This window comes from Drosophila navojoa, chromosome 2 (genome assembly GCF_054131105.1).
Source record: "Drosophila navojoa isolate 15081-1374.11 chromosome 2, UAZ_NAV_1.0, whole genome shotgun sequence".
NCBI classification, from domain to species: Eukaryota; Metazoa; Arthropoda; class Insecta; order Diptera; family Drosophilidae; genus Drosophila; species Drosophila navojoa.
In genome coordinates this window covers 29,344,509-29,359,878 of record NC_142890.1, presented here as the reverse complement: position 1 = coordinate 29,359,878, position 15,370 = coordinate 29,344,509, and the positions used below count along the sequence as shown (strand labels likewise).

At 38.2% G+C, this 15,370-nt stretch overlaps 2 protein-coding genes across 2 annotated transcripts in view; both read right to left on the bottom strand.

The window, feature by feature from the left end:
• Nucleotides 1-15,370, bottom strand: part of ATPsynCF6 (ATP synthase, coupling factor 6) — a 118,192-nt gene that overhangs the window by 35,933 nt on the left and 66,889 nt on the right. The window lies entirely within an intron of this gene.
• LOC149092439 (uncharacterized) lies at nucleotides 13,071-15,364 on the bottom strand. The gene has a single exon (XM_089260011.1). The coding sequence runs from the start codon at nucleotides 14,736-14,738 to the stop codon at nucleotides 13,071-13,073; it is 1,668 nt and encodes a 555-aa protein (XP_089116137.1). The 5' UTR covers nucleotides 14,739-15,364.

Below are 15,370 nucleotides of genomic sequence, written 5' to 3'. Positions count from 1 at the left end.
TTTTCTCCACTTTGTCATACACTCTTTCACACAATTAATGCCGAGAAATGCGCAATTGGTGATGGTGTAAATGAACCACTAGTGATGTCATGTAAGTATAAGTATACGATAAAGTAGTGGTGGTAGTATCGCACAGATCATTAAGTACAGTTTTGGACTTAGTTTAAATTACTAAAATGAAATGAAAAATTTTCTTTAGTAAAATAGCTAGATTTATAGCTAATAGCATTTTCAAAATCTATATAGCATTTAGGATTTTAAAATAGCTATAAATGCTATTAATAGCTAATCTGGCAGCACTGGTCTCAGTTGCGTTTGCACTCTTTGCAAAATCGGTGACCATATAATTCTCAAATGGTTACAGTTTAGCACGAGTACTATTAGCAATGTGATGACTATAGCGAAGGGAACACCAGGGATGGGGTGGTGAAGAGTCATGGGATGGGTGTATCATGCGGGGTTGCAACTTGCAAGTCAGTGCCGCAAAAGAATCGATATTTCGTAATATCGATGCTTGTGATATTTTCAGAAAAAAATATTACCGATATTATTACTTATTTGACAGTATACAAAAAATGTAGTATAGTGGGCCGAAACTTTTTCAGCAAAAGTAGTAAAACCGAGGGCTGAAAGTAGCTAAAAGTAGCCAACTTTCTTCTAAAATAGCTGAAAAAGTAGCAAAAAAGAAAACAGTGCTGTTTTTTTTTCATAAATATTCAACTTTATTAATTTAATTCTGATAAAATTTCATCAATTACCACCAACTCCTCATTTTCAGCATTGTCGCTTTTATAATTCGCTTTTTTGAGGTAGTTGATCGGAAGGTTATATTCATAGCAACATTTGCCATGTCGGCATAATCCATATCTATAAGTAAAATCTCATATAACTTTTATGTCAACCATTAAATTATTTGTTTCCTACCTTATTGCTAATATTGAGCTTAGCACAGTGCAGCTCATTCTATTCCTTAACCCAGTTTTAATTAAATTAACTTGGCTGAATAGACGCTCGACTTCAGCGTTCGACCAGGGCGGCGATTATAATTTCTTGACAAGGACTAGTGAAGGCCGAGTCTTTATAATTAAAACCTCGGCCCAGAATTTCTCCGTATTATTAATATTTTGCCAACTATTGAACTGTAAGTTGTCATATTGTCTTTGCAGGCCGTCAACGTCTTTCAATTTAAAAACCTTAAGAGCTCATAAATATTTTCATTCTAAGCCCGCAATACATTTTTGACCGAAAATAAAAAAGTGATGAAAAATGTCGGAAGACCAAACTGCCTGATCATAGCCATTACCTTCTTCTTCTCTGCTTCCCAGTGAGCAGGCGAAGTTCTAATGCCTTTTAAAACTCTGTAGCCATCATCGTGGCGAACTAATTGATCTATTCGCTCTTCATTAAGAGCGTTTGCTGCTGTAATACCGCGAGTGGCGCTATGCTTACGTAAGCAAATAGACGTATTGTTCCTAATATTAATCATTTCTAACTTCTTGTAGTTGAGAAATAATTTGTCAGTTCTACAACCTCTTCAGCTGATGCAACGAATGGAATTTCGTCAGACGAAAAGGAAGACAGCCACTGTTCATTAACAGAAACCTGATGCTTCCTGCAAAGTTCTGTGTCGACTAAAAATCGAATTGCATCAGCCACTTTTAATGGCCTTATGGTTTCAGTCATGAAATCATGACTGTATTCCATCCTACGCTTCAAGTGGATCTGTACTACCTCAGCTAAACGCCCTTGGAACGGACGTGACAACATTGGCCACAGGAATAGGTACATTGACCACAGCTCCCCTAATGGCACTTTGACGGCCATATCCTTGGACTATCTGTACTACCTCAGCTTTGCTAAACGCCCTTGGAACGGACGTGACAACATTGGCCACAGGAATAGGTACATTGACCACAGCTCCCCTAATGGCATTTTGACGGCCATATCCTTTATGATCATAAAAGGAAGGCGTGGGAGATAAGCATTTCCTCTAGCGGCGTTAAGACCTTTAAGCTATTTGGAAGCTCTGGAAAGTCTAGGCCATTTCTAATGGAAGCTTTTGGTTTTTTGCCTAACTTTATGCTATGACTACATATCTTTCAGAAGTTATATTTGTCATTTTCGGATGGAAACCTAGACGATACCTAAAAAATATCTGAAGAAACTTCTGCACTACACTTTCTTTCAATGGCCTCTCGTGAAATTTTGTCTACTTGGTGGGGGAACCACAAACCTTTGCAACAAATACAGCCCTGTTCAGGTCCCTGCTTCACTGTATTATTAAAAGCAGCTATTAGATCATCAAGAGTGCAAATAATATTTTGAGATCTATTTGCCATAAAGGCATTAGAACGTTCTATCCTATTCTCAGCTACCCTATTGTCGATATTGGCTAACTCTCTGTGATACGCTTCTATTGGCGTCAAAAGCTTCCTTGCTCTTGTATTATAGCTCTTTCTAAAAGACGTCGTCCAATGTCATTTCTAAGATGAACTCGCCGTACAGTGTCTCGTCCTTGCTCGCCTGCCCTATAAACTGGGTCTTGTCTGCGTCTCGATCGGCGCGAAGTGTCAGCCAATTGCTCCTGTTGCCTAACGACCGAATTGGCCCGTCGTGTCGCATAGTCCTCAGTGTTTTGCCTCTGTTCGTTTGCCCTATATACAGGGTCTTGTCCGCGTCTCGACCGACGCGAAGTGTCTTGTTCTTGCTCTATCTGTCCACTCTGAGAGTTAGTGCGTAAAGTAGCTCGAAGAAATGTATTTTGGCTTTGATCAGAAAGTCTATTTGAGATATTATTTCTACGAACTTGAATACGCCTTTTACATATATGAGGATGCATCTTAATATACATTTTAAATTTGGAGACTCTAGAATTAAATATGTGGAAGATGTAATTTTTATAAAAAGTTGAAGACTCTAGCTCTTTTATCTTCTGAGATCGACGCGTTCATACATACGGACAGACAGACAGACGGACAGGGTCTGCCACGCCTCCTTCTGCCTGTTACATACATTTCAACAAAACCATTATACCCTGATTTCCCATTTTCAATGGGTTCAGGGTATAATATCCAAAAATATGCAAGAAATATTTTGGTAAATTTAAATTAAGCACCAATGCAGTCCCAAACTTAAATTTGTGCAACTCAAATTTTCGTTCAAATAACAATGCTGACGTAAGTGATGACATATTACTCCTTATAGCTGTCAAAAGAAAAGTTTAGAGAAAGTATTGGATAGCTATGTGAAGCCCTCTGACCTGGGTCAGAGCAACAGCAACATTCAAAATTAAAGTGAAGAAAATTTTAAAATTTGTTAAAATAATCAATTGTGGCAGGGTAAAAGCGCGGGTAGGTCTTTGTTTTGTTCAAATTGTTAAAAAAGAGAGCGAACGCAAAAAAGAGAGTAAGGTTCAGAAAGAATTCCTTAATTTAAAGAAAAGATATTTAGCTTTAAAAAAAATGCTTCTAGATACAGAAACATTTTTTTAAGAATTAGAAAGGCAAAAAACCTGTTAATGTCTTCACGACTATTAACAATTTACCTCATGTTTCTGAAAAATCAAAGGTGTTATGTAAAACGCTTTTCAAAAGTAATATCTATAATAGTGCTGAAAGAGCGATTGCCAAAAATAATAATTTTAACTCAGCTAGGACATATGATTATCTTAGGGATGGTCTTAATTTAAGACTCCCACGGAAGAAAATTAGTTTGCGATGAGCTCAAATTAAAAAGAGGTCTTCAGTACAATGAATCCCTTGACGAGATACAGGGCTTTGAGAACGACAGCAAGGGCTGTGTTTTTCTTGTAAGGGGTCTTTTTGGAAGTATGTTTTAAGTTATACGGTTTCAGCTCGTGGCATAAATCATACCGAACAAATAAAGTAGAAGAAAATACTGGGCTATCGCAAGCAATGGGGCTTAGTGTCAAAGCCGTTGTTTGCGATCAAGGATCCAATAATGGAGCCGTTTTTAATGGATGGGGTATTGATTTAAATAATTCTCCATTTAAAGTTAATGGTGAAGAATATTTTGCGATATTTGATGCACCGCATCTATTAAAATCTCTTCGAAATATTCTTTTAAAGAATAATATTTTAACCATTAGGTGTTAATGGGGTATAATTAGAAAATTATTTAAAACTGGGACTACAAATTTAACTCTTTTATGTCCGAAATTAACCTTAAAACATGTCAGCCCGACTTCCATTATATCCAAAATGTTATCTATGCAAATGTTAACATTTGCATCTGTGTCTGTAAATTGCATTCCTCATGTTGGAGAAGTTCTGGGCTGAAGTATTTAATTATAAAAACTCGGCCTGTACCTATCCATATGAAGAACTGGCTAGCTTCGCTCTGCCCTGGTCGAACACTGACCAACTGGCCAACCTTAGAAAGGCTAATTATTAAAGAGAAAATTGTTCTGTACTGCAAATTCCTCTTTAGGTACTGAATGGTTTTGTCCCACCCACCCTTGTTTTGATCAGCATAGTTGCACTTTGATTAGAAGAATTTGCCCTCCTTTTATCCTGGCCTTTTATCGCCATGCATATTTTAGTGTTAACAGAACTTTATCAGAAGCATACTATCTCTATTAAAGAAGAAAGAATGTCAGCTAATGCAGCAGCAAGTGCAGCAGGCAAGAAAAGGAAGTGTTCCGTTAGTTATTCAAATATTGTTAGATCTGAATTTAAAAACTTTTATAGGAGAGGTTGTAGAACCGATAAAACATATTATTCTTATAAAAAGTTGAAAATAATGTATATTAGAAGCAACACTTGCAATTGCCTACGTAAGCAACTGCTTCTCGCTGCATTACGGCGGCAAATGTTCTAAGTGATGATCACATGAGCAATTTGATTTTTGAGGTGAGAAGACAACAATACCAAGCTTTTTCATTACATTGTCTGCTACAGAGACTAGGTAGAACTAGAAGAAAGCGCAGCAGTTTTCCTGTTATGAGGTATTATTAGCTTGTTGAGCTCCAACAAAGAGCTTCACCTCATATACTCGGCATGTTTGGGCTTAATGCTAATATTGTTGATGCCGTGAGTAGGTAGAGGTCTATTTCAACCGTAATTGAATTTATTAACAAGCTAATTTGACTGATGTAAATATAAATAAATTGATTGAATACCAGAAGCACAATCAAGGGCATTCATGTATGCGGCAAATAAGGGTAACTCGCTTATGCCGCTTTGGTATTTCTTACCCTCCAATGCCACAAACAGAAATTCCATTTTCTTCGTTGGAAAGTGAATGTCGTTGCACTATTTGAATCTCCCCATCATATATTGAAAAATCATGAAGGTGATTCAAGTGACGAATGGACAGAAGACGAGGATATTGCATTTGATATTGAATTAGAAGAAGAATGTGACTAATTTTATATAAATACTATAAAAATAAAAAAATATAAATATATGAAAAGAATTGGGAATAGGGGTCATATCAGGGTCAAATTGAAAAAACCAAAAAAATCCGAAATTAAATTAAGGTCTGACGAGCATCCACAAAAAATTTCATATCTCTAGCTCATTATTTGGAATTAATGCCAAAAAATGGGATTTTTTCCCATAGTGCAATGGTAGTGGTTTTATTAGAAAAAGACGCTCTCCCAGTATTATTAGGTATATATATGTATATATATAGATTTATATGAATAGTGAGAGAAGCTAATATTTTAGGGAATTACTTATATTATATGTCCCATGGAGAGATGATAGTGAGCTTCAGAATGCTCTTAACGATGCAGTGCAGGAAGAGAATGAGGTCAATATGGAAAAAGGGGAGGTCGTAGATGATAGGTTCAGAGTGTTAAGTTTGCCAGAAATAGATCCTAGATTGGATGTCTTAAACATCAATGGCAGGGATGATTTAGATAGCAATGTCTAATTATCCATCTATCTATCTAATAATAGAATCTAAGATCTGATCAGGTCTTTAAATTTAAAGCAGACGACTTACTTTACGCATGTACTACACAATGTGAAAAGTAAGTCAACATGTTATGAATTGGAGGTGTTGCTGGTGTCGGAAAGAGTCGACTAATCACCTCCATTTTGAAGCATTAATAATATATGATTCAGCAAAAATTTTACTCTGTGCCCCAACAAGTAAAGCTGCTTTCGGAATTAGTGGTTCGACACTACATTCCATGTACTCTCTACCAGTTAACCAATCTTAGTCAATAGCTTACAATCAAGGTTAATAGACCTTAAACTACTTATAATAGATGAAATATCTATGGTAGGCTCAAAAATGTTTTCACAGCTAAACTCCCGTCTAAAAAAAATTTTCAAAAATACTTCTCCTTTTGGTGATCGTTGGATTTTCGAGTCCAACTCCCATGATTCCTACAATGCAATATACACCTCTTCGCTCTGGGATCTCTTCAAGTATTTTGAGCTCATAGAAATAATGCGACAACAGGAGGATCTAACATTTGCTTCTGCTTTAAATAATACGGCATCGGGAAATATGACAACCGATGATATTACCCTTATCAGATCCTGCACTTGTCAGCCATCGGATGTTCCCGATGATGCAATTCATCTGTTTACCACAAATGCGGCGACAGATAATTACAACATAATGAAGCTTAACGTTATTGCAATGAATCCATTTATTTCCGTTGGCGAAGATTTTATTAAAGCAACCCATTTAAATGCAGCAAATAGGGAAATAATTTTAGAAGTCGTGGGTAGCTTTAGGTCGTCCGAAACGGCTAGGACTTTATATGATGATTTAGTTAGCAGAAGCTTTAGAAGCTTATTGGATTTGAAAACGCCTACAACCAATGGTGAATCGCACACTGGCGTTTTCAAATCTATCTCATGAAAATATTAGCGTTAAGAATTTTGAAACAGTTTATAGTTACCACAGTATTTCAGTAGTATTCAGGATATGTAAATTTCAGTGTTTGAAAAGCTGACAGTCACAGCAGCAACAGTCGTAAAATTTTGTCTGTGCTGTGCTTCTGCAGCCAACAGTTTTCGCAGTCCCGTTATTGCTAGAACTGTTGCTGCGAGCATTTTCAACAGTCGCAGTCGCAGCAAAAGCAAAAACATTTCTTGGTCAGCAGCGCAGTGCTTCGGGAATCGACAGCTTCTGCAGTTCCGTTATTGCTAGAACTGTTGCTTCGCATTTTCGACAGTCGCAGTCGCAGCAAAAGCCATAAATTTCGACTGCCGAACAGCACAGCAGACAGCTTCCACAGTTTTTGCTTTGCTTTGTGCGTCATGAACGAAATGAATGAAAATTAACATTTTAATTATTTATTTATAATAGCGATTATTTATTTTTTTATTCGTCATCTTCTTTGAAGAGCGGCAGGTTGTCAATTGCTGTTTCCAGGAAGATAGGATTGAGCTTCACAAGCAATATATTTTCCAGCGACTCTGCACTTAAACGATTGCGATAATCGGTTAAAACCAGTTTAAGTGTGGAAAATGCACGTTCAATAGTCACCTATTAATAAAAAATAATTTTAATAAGTAAACTTTAAAAAGTAAAATTGTAGACAAGTACACACCTGAGTGGGTGGTATTGCAAAACAAACTTTGCTTAATGCATATAGCTCGGGATCAGTGAGCTGCTTCTCTTTCCAAAATTGTAAAATGTTTGCATCACTTCTGACAAAGTAAAGCTGCAAATTTTCAATTTTCGCGTGTACATCGGTTGTGCTACTAGCCTTGACTTCAATATCCTGTGTTAAATATTCATTTAACAATTCATCTTCAATGTCATAAAAGTCAACGTTGGAATGATTGGGAGTTGAATTAGTTGTAAAGCCCGCAAAAACGCCTTGATTGACCTCAACCACTGACCAGACAACACATAGACTAGACATGTAGAGCAACGTTTTTCCATGCCGCAAAATCTGTCTAGCAGTGCCCGGCCAACTTCGTATTCGCTCGGCTTGGTATTGGCTGGCTCGGGTAATAAAAGATAGCACGACGAAATCAGTGCGCTCTAAGCACGCAAACGAAATGGTCATGTATGCGCCTTTTTGTTTTTATACCCTGAACCCATTGAAAATGGGAAATCAGGGTATAATGTTTTTGTGTAAAGTATGTAACAGGCAGAAGGAATCATCGCAGGCCCCATAAAGTATATATATTCTTGATCAGCACGACGAGCTGAGTCGATATAGCCCTGTCCGTCCGTCCGTCCGTCTGTCCGTATGAACGCCGAGATCTCAGAAGATATAAGAGCTAGAGAGCTGAAATTTTGTGTGCATACTCGTATGTACCATACGCGGTACGAGCTTGCTTTATTTTTTCGATAACTCATCCGATAACTTTTTTATCGAGAATAATCGAAAAATTGATTTTGTTTTTTGAGCCTCATTGGAGTACTATTAAACGTGAAGACTTCAGATATACTGTGTATATTCCTATGATGAATACAAACATTTTGTTTTCAACAACCAATTTGTAAAAAACGTATTTGAAGTACTAGAGACTTGTGCTTTGGAATGCACACACATTTTGACCATATAATTACGCCCAGAAAATTTCATGTGTTTACAAAAGAAGTTATTCACCAAGTAAATTCTCATACTATTGCCCACACTGCAGCACAGCCCAAGCGCAGTCGCTGCTTACTGCGCAGTTAGCAGAGCGCGGACGCGTGAGGGTGGGTGCATGTGTATGTATGTGTGCGTGCATAAAAGAAGTGCAGAATGATAAGAATATCAGCTTGGAGGGTTCAGGGTATCTCCTAGTCGAGTAGTCTCGACTAGAGTCTTCTTACTTGTTTGTCTTACTCTCCCTCTCTCTCTCTCTCTCTCTCTCTCTCTCTCTCTGTGGGCTCTCAAATCAGCTCAGCAGCGCACAAAAATTGAAATTTCTTCGCGACGGTCCCAGCTCTTTTCTTTTGAGTGAAGAGTATACCGAAATCTTAAAATCGTTTGCGACATTCATGCAAACAAAATGTTAGCGTTTCGATATATATTTATGGGAAGGGTTTGAATGCGTTGATGCGCCTAAAGAATATGATCTCGCGACAGGCATGCACACACACACTTGTAGTCCCTTGCTACATGTATGAGCATTTGTGACCTGCGTGCGTTACTCTTGCTGCTTGTAGCAATTTTAAAGCCCAGCATTTGCATTTGGTCGGTCTTGTACATGTATCATTTGATTGTGTGTGTGTGTTCACATAGAATGCGATGCTCACAATTATGGAATAGCACTTGTAGAAGCATTTGTATGCCTGTGGGCTTTTACATGTACGTGTGTGTATGTGCATATGTGTATGCATGGGACATGAACATTGGCGTGGACCTACCTCAACTTAGAATTGGTTGACCAATTTAGGGCTCGAATTGCAGAATCGCTTGTCTATTTATGTAAGTACATTTTATTTGTTATCAATGATCGTGTGCTTGCCTATTGAAGTCATTAATTTATAAAAACAATTGTTTCAAATAAGAATTTGTTTAATTTCATATCATTAATTTAATATAATTAGAAATAAAATAATTAATATTAAATTATAAAACATAACATTCAATACGTATCAACAAATCAACAAAAACAAAGATTATTTATTAATAAAAGTTTAAATTATATGATCAATATGTTGTTTCAGTTGCAATGCTTTACAAGTTCGATTAAATTTTTATTTTGCATTTCCATTATGGCTTTCCATGACGCATCTACTGTTGAAGGTAGAGGGCCAGATCCCACTTCTGATGTCGGAACAGTATTAGTATCAGTCATCGTTTCGCGCAGCGAGTTTCGTTCGCACTTGAATCCTAGACGCAACTAACTTGTGTCTCTCAATTATTCTTTGTGCCTACTCCCGAACCTCACTCGGCGACAGCGACACAACGCTGTCGCCCCGCTAAAACGGTACTTCTTAAGCGACAACATGCAAATATTGGCTGATGCAATATGATGAAATCAACTCCGAAAACTACAACCACACTCATATAACCTCATTACACACCGACACTATAACCACACGCATAAGTACGAAGGCATATAGAAAAGGGAAAATATGCGAGCAGGTAGTAAGCACAATTACAGTGCGCGCCAACATATTAATACTACTTGCTTCGACACGGCCATCCTGACTTTAACACGCCCTCGTGTATGAAATAATAACATTTAAGTCTTTATTTTCTTGTTTCTTCAAATTTCTTCCTTTTTTTTTTTTCATAAATAAACGATATACATAATTCTATACAAAAATCAACCTTCTTTTCATATGATTATTTTTTAACTCGTATTAACTAATCATTCTAACAATATGTTTCAATTCAATTCATACAAAATATCAGGCTTTATTACCAGAATACATTATCATAATTATAATTTTTTTATATTATTATTTTTATTATTTATATTTCTTTTATAAGAAGTTTTATCGGCATTCTTCTTTAAACATTATTTACTCCATTCCATTCAACATTATATAATCAAATGCCCCACACGCCATGATTAAAACTAACTTCAGTATGTTTTGCACTTGTGCTTGCATTATTATATAATCCACATTATATAATCAAATGCCCCACACGCCATGATCAAAACGAACTTCAGTATGTTTTGCACTTGTGCTTGCATTATTATATAACCAAGTACTCTGCCATTTTCTTTTGGCCAGCCGTACCCTTTCTTCTCTTTATATTTATTCTTTATTTCACTCTTCTTCACTCTCTTTAGTGAATTCTTCATTCTCAACATTCTTATTTTCACTGTATTTACCGTCTTCAACTGTATTATCAATTTCAACCATATTATTATAATTATCACACACATTCAATTCTTCGGGCACTTGCCCCTCTGGCAATTTTCTTAAATCTTCATGAGCATATTTGTAATTTCGTTTACTAGTTAGAGACCTTAAAATGTACCTGTCACCCTCAAGGACTCTGATTATTTCAAAAGGCCCCTTATACTTTGGACTCAATTTAGTTTGATGCCTTTCTTCACTTTTTAGTAGCACAAAATCTCCAACTTTGTGTCTAATTACTTTCGCCTTATTTTTATCAAATCGTTCCTTGTCATAAACTGCTGTAGCTAAAACATTCTTTTCAGCCTGTGCTCTTACGTTTGGCAGATCAACCTCATGCTCAATGTCACTAGGTGGGAGTAAGCCTAATGGCCGTGCCACCTTTCCCAATAGCATTTCCAATGGACTAGCTTTCGTCACACGGTTAGTTGTACAATTGATTGCCAACTGCACCTCTCCTAATACATTCTGCCAAGACTGAGTTCCAGTTTCGACCGCAGTCAACATATTCCACTTGGCCATTAGCTCGGCTAGCACCGGTACTAATCAAATGCAAGTTTATTTTCTTATCTGCACAGAATTGACTAAACTTTGCACCCGCAAAAACACCTTCCCTGGTCAACTATTATTCGGTTTGGTACTCCAAACAATGATACAGCTGATGCCACAACAATTATGCAGCTCTTAGCATCAATCTTGACCGTGTGTGTTAAATAGACAAATTTATTGGAAGCATCTATTTGGACAATAACATACTCCTTTTGATCAGACTTCCCACTTAGTTTTCGACGAACTTTCGTATATACTTGGACATGTTTTCAAACCAGTAATAGTCACAGGCCTTATTCAACGTCTATTAATCGAATTAGTGGATGGAAGATTTCTCGAAAAGAAGCCGGCATGAGCCATTCTCTTGCCCTCTCTATACTGCAAATCAAACGTGAACGTTTGTAAATATGCCCACCACCTTTGTGCTCTGGGAGATACATAGTTCGCGTTTAGTTCTTGATGCTTTGAGTGAGTTACAATCAGTAAAAACGACGAACAATACAATGTACTTCGCAATAACGCTTAAGGTTGTATGTGTGACTATGCGACTACCGTTATTTCAATTCCATTCGTTTCTTCCCCGATCCGTTATCCTAACCTGGCAGACGTCTCTGTCTGACGCAGTCTGGGCACGACAGTAAGTTAGAGCGAGACAGGCACAACAACCGCAACCCATACATGTATGAGCGAGCGTGCGCGTGCACCCACACAGAACAACAGCAAGGCCCAAATATATATCAACATTTGAACAACGGTTTACAATTTTTCGATCTGATAACTTCAAATTTTCCGGGAGACATAATGATATGAAACCCATTAGACAATATTTCTCGACCAATCACGACATCATTTTTCAAGTTTTCATCCCCCAAAACATGGAATAGTATCTCAATGCAATAATTGTTAATTTTTACATTAATAAGCATTTGCAATGTACTACAAATACTACCATTGCCGATACCCTTTAAATTTACTACATTGTTAATTCTTTTACCAATTAACTTAGAACTTATCTTTTCTTTGACCAATGAACATTCCGCCCAAGTTATGTCAGGATAACATGTTTGTGAAAGCCACTGCGATGCACTGCCATCCAACGCTGCACTCAAAGCCATCACTAACGCACTGCCTTTTATGAGATTTTCCGCTATGATGATATTCACTGTAGCGCACCATGCTACTGCGTCGGCGCCAGCAACTTCTGCGTTAAATTTTGGCAACACTATTGTCTTATTATTTGTTGTTTCAGTTGCAATGCTTTACAAGTTCGATTAAATTTTTATTTTGCATTTCCATTATGGCTTTCTGAACGAATACACTTGACTATGATGGTGTTTAGTTTCGTATTGATCTTTATTATTCTGAGCCTGGGTTTATATACCCAGACTCATGTATAATTTCAACCCTTAAATCTAATGTATCTATTGCTGAGTGTGTAAGGCTCAGTATTGGGCTATTACATATTCTTATCTTATCGCTGAGTGTGTAAGACTCCGCGTTGGTCTATTAGCTATTCTTATCCTATCGCTGAGTTTGTAAGGCTCAGCGCTCGTCTCCTTCGTAATCTGACTCTGGGGTTGCAAGGGTTGGTCTTCATTTGTATATTTATGCAGTCCGTACATGTGGCCCTTATCGCTATCACAGCGCACCACCTGCTAGTCGCTGAGTGCGTCGGAGGCATGTATACGATCATCGTATATTCATATGTTCATGCCTGAACATTCTGCGGGGGGCCAAGTGAGTGACTTCCGGAATTGCTGTCTGTGGAAATCTCAATAATATACAGGACAAATACAAATTTGATAATTGTTAATATTCTTGACGAAATGATCATCAATCCAATCCTTATGTTCGTGCCTGAACATTCTGCGGGGCCCAGAGACTGTGACATCCAGATAAACCGAGTGTGCCACCAGTACCTTGGACTTTTGCTTAGGTGGCGGCTCCCATGCCAAGTGAAGTCGAGCCTCTTTGAAGAACTTCCGCGGCTTTTGGGTGTCATCATTTGTTGCATTAGTATAGCTGAGTGCATCTGTTGAGGAAGTTGTCAATCGTTTCATTGTTGCCAAAGCCAAAGCTTCCAAATGGTAGATATCCTTCGTTTGATCCTGATTCTTTAGAACAGAAATTGATTCGCTTGTAGTGGTTATGGTTGTTTCCCTTAAAATGTTGCTGCTACTTCCAATTGAATCCTTTTCCGATGTAATTGTACTTGCAGTTTTAGTGTCCACAGTTGGTAGCGCTGCTGTGGTTATCACTGGAGAGTTTGAGTCGGTATTGTCGCTGTTCTCTTCAGCTGCACATCCAGCCGCTGTTGCAGTCTCCGCAGAAGTTTGCTCTTCCGTCGTGCGGCCAACTGTGGAAATATCATCCATTGGTCGAACTTCCAATTGGATATCTGTTGATGTATCTTCAGCGATACTCAACGTCGATGTCGAAGTTGTGGCAGAAATTCCATTCTCGTCCTCATCTTCTATGCTCTCCGAATCCAATATCGGAGTTGGTGGAGCCCAGATCTTCTTTATTGGTCTCTTGTCTTCACCCAGCTTTGTTTTTGTTGTTACTACTTGAACTTTATTTTCTTGTTCTGTAGATTTAGTTATATTTCTTCCCATGTGTGGGTTTGCCGGCGGGTTGAAATCCCACTTTTTGAACACAATTGCATCCAAAGCTGCCTGAGATGCTAGCATCTTATCAGCGGTGACCTCGTCACTGTTATCGGAGGAGCTCACGCAATTTCGGATTCTGCCTTCATCATCATTCTTCAGCAGTTCCTTGTCCACTGGCAAATAACGTTTGTAGCGTCTGCATAAACAGTCCCACGCTAACTTGTAGTTACCTACTCCCATTGCGAAATTGCTTATCATTTGTACATCTTCTCCTTTGACATACATTTGCAAGTATAGCAGTTTCGTTTTGTCGCTGATATCCTTTCTGTTGTGGATTATTTTGGTGAACTGCTCGAAGAACGTCGGCCACGCCTTAGGACTTCCATTAAAGTAAGGAAGTGTTGGTCTCTGTCGCTTTGGAGTGTCTTCTTTTATGTTTTGCAGTGCACTTATTTTTCTTTCCAGCCTTTTAGACACTGTGTACACTTTGACTTCCAGTGCGTCTATGCCATCGATTTCATGGACACGCTTGTCATATTTATCCTCCAAATCGGTAAGCGTTGACTGGACTTTATTCCAGAGGAACTCTAGCGTTTCTTTGCTGTCTAGAGCATCCTCCTGGTTGCTGAGCTCAATTTTGGCCTGCACTTCTTCAATGTGCAGCCATACTCTTTGAACTCTTATGCCCAAAAGGTTAAGCAACTTCACCATTGGGCTCGACCAACCGAATAAAAACATCTCTTGCGTTGATGTTTCCGGTATCGTTGCCCAGCTATGAAGTTGGCCTGTGTCTATGGCGTGATCGGCAACTTTGGTCCTGAATTCTGCCATTATGCCATCAAATATTTCTTGTTAAATATTGATGGTTGACGACACAGTTGTGTGTTTATTGTAGATCCATTGGCTTTTCCCGTTGGAGGTTTTTTTGTTTTGATCACTAGGTTGATCTTGCTGTGCCTCGACTCACAGCTTGGGTTGGTAAGCCAATGCACAAATCTACTATTATTTAGCACTTCACTTTGTACTAAACACAAACACTTTTCCTTGTGGACTGCATTGAAGTATTAAAAATACTTCCTCCGGCTCGAAGGACCAGGAACGAATACACTTGACTATGATGGTGTTTAGTTTCGTATTGATCTTTATTATTCTGAGCCTGGGTTTATATACCCAGACTCATGTATAATTTCAACCCTTAAATCTAATGTATCTATTGCTGAGTGTGTAAGGCTCAGTATTGGGCTATTACATATTCTTATCTTATCGCTGAGTGTGTAAGACTCCGCGTTGGTCTATTAGCTATTCTTATCCTATCGCTGAGTTTGTAAGGCTCAGCGCTCGTCTCCTTCGTAATCTGACTCTGGGGTTGCAAGGGTTGGTCTTCATTTGTATATTTATGCAGTCCGTACATGTGGCCCTTATCGCTATCACAGCGCACCACCTGCTAGTCGCTGAGTGCGTCG

Excerpts from the sequence above, each read along its gene's own strand:
- LOC149092439 (XM_089260011.1), bottom strand. The coding sequence starts at position 14,738 with ATGGCAGAATTCAGGACCAAAGTTGCCGATCACGCCATAGACACAGGC.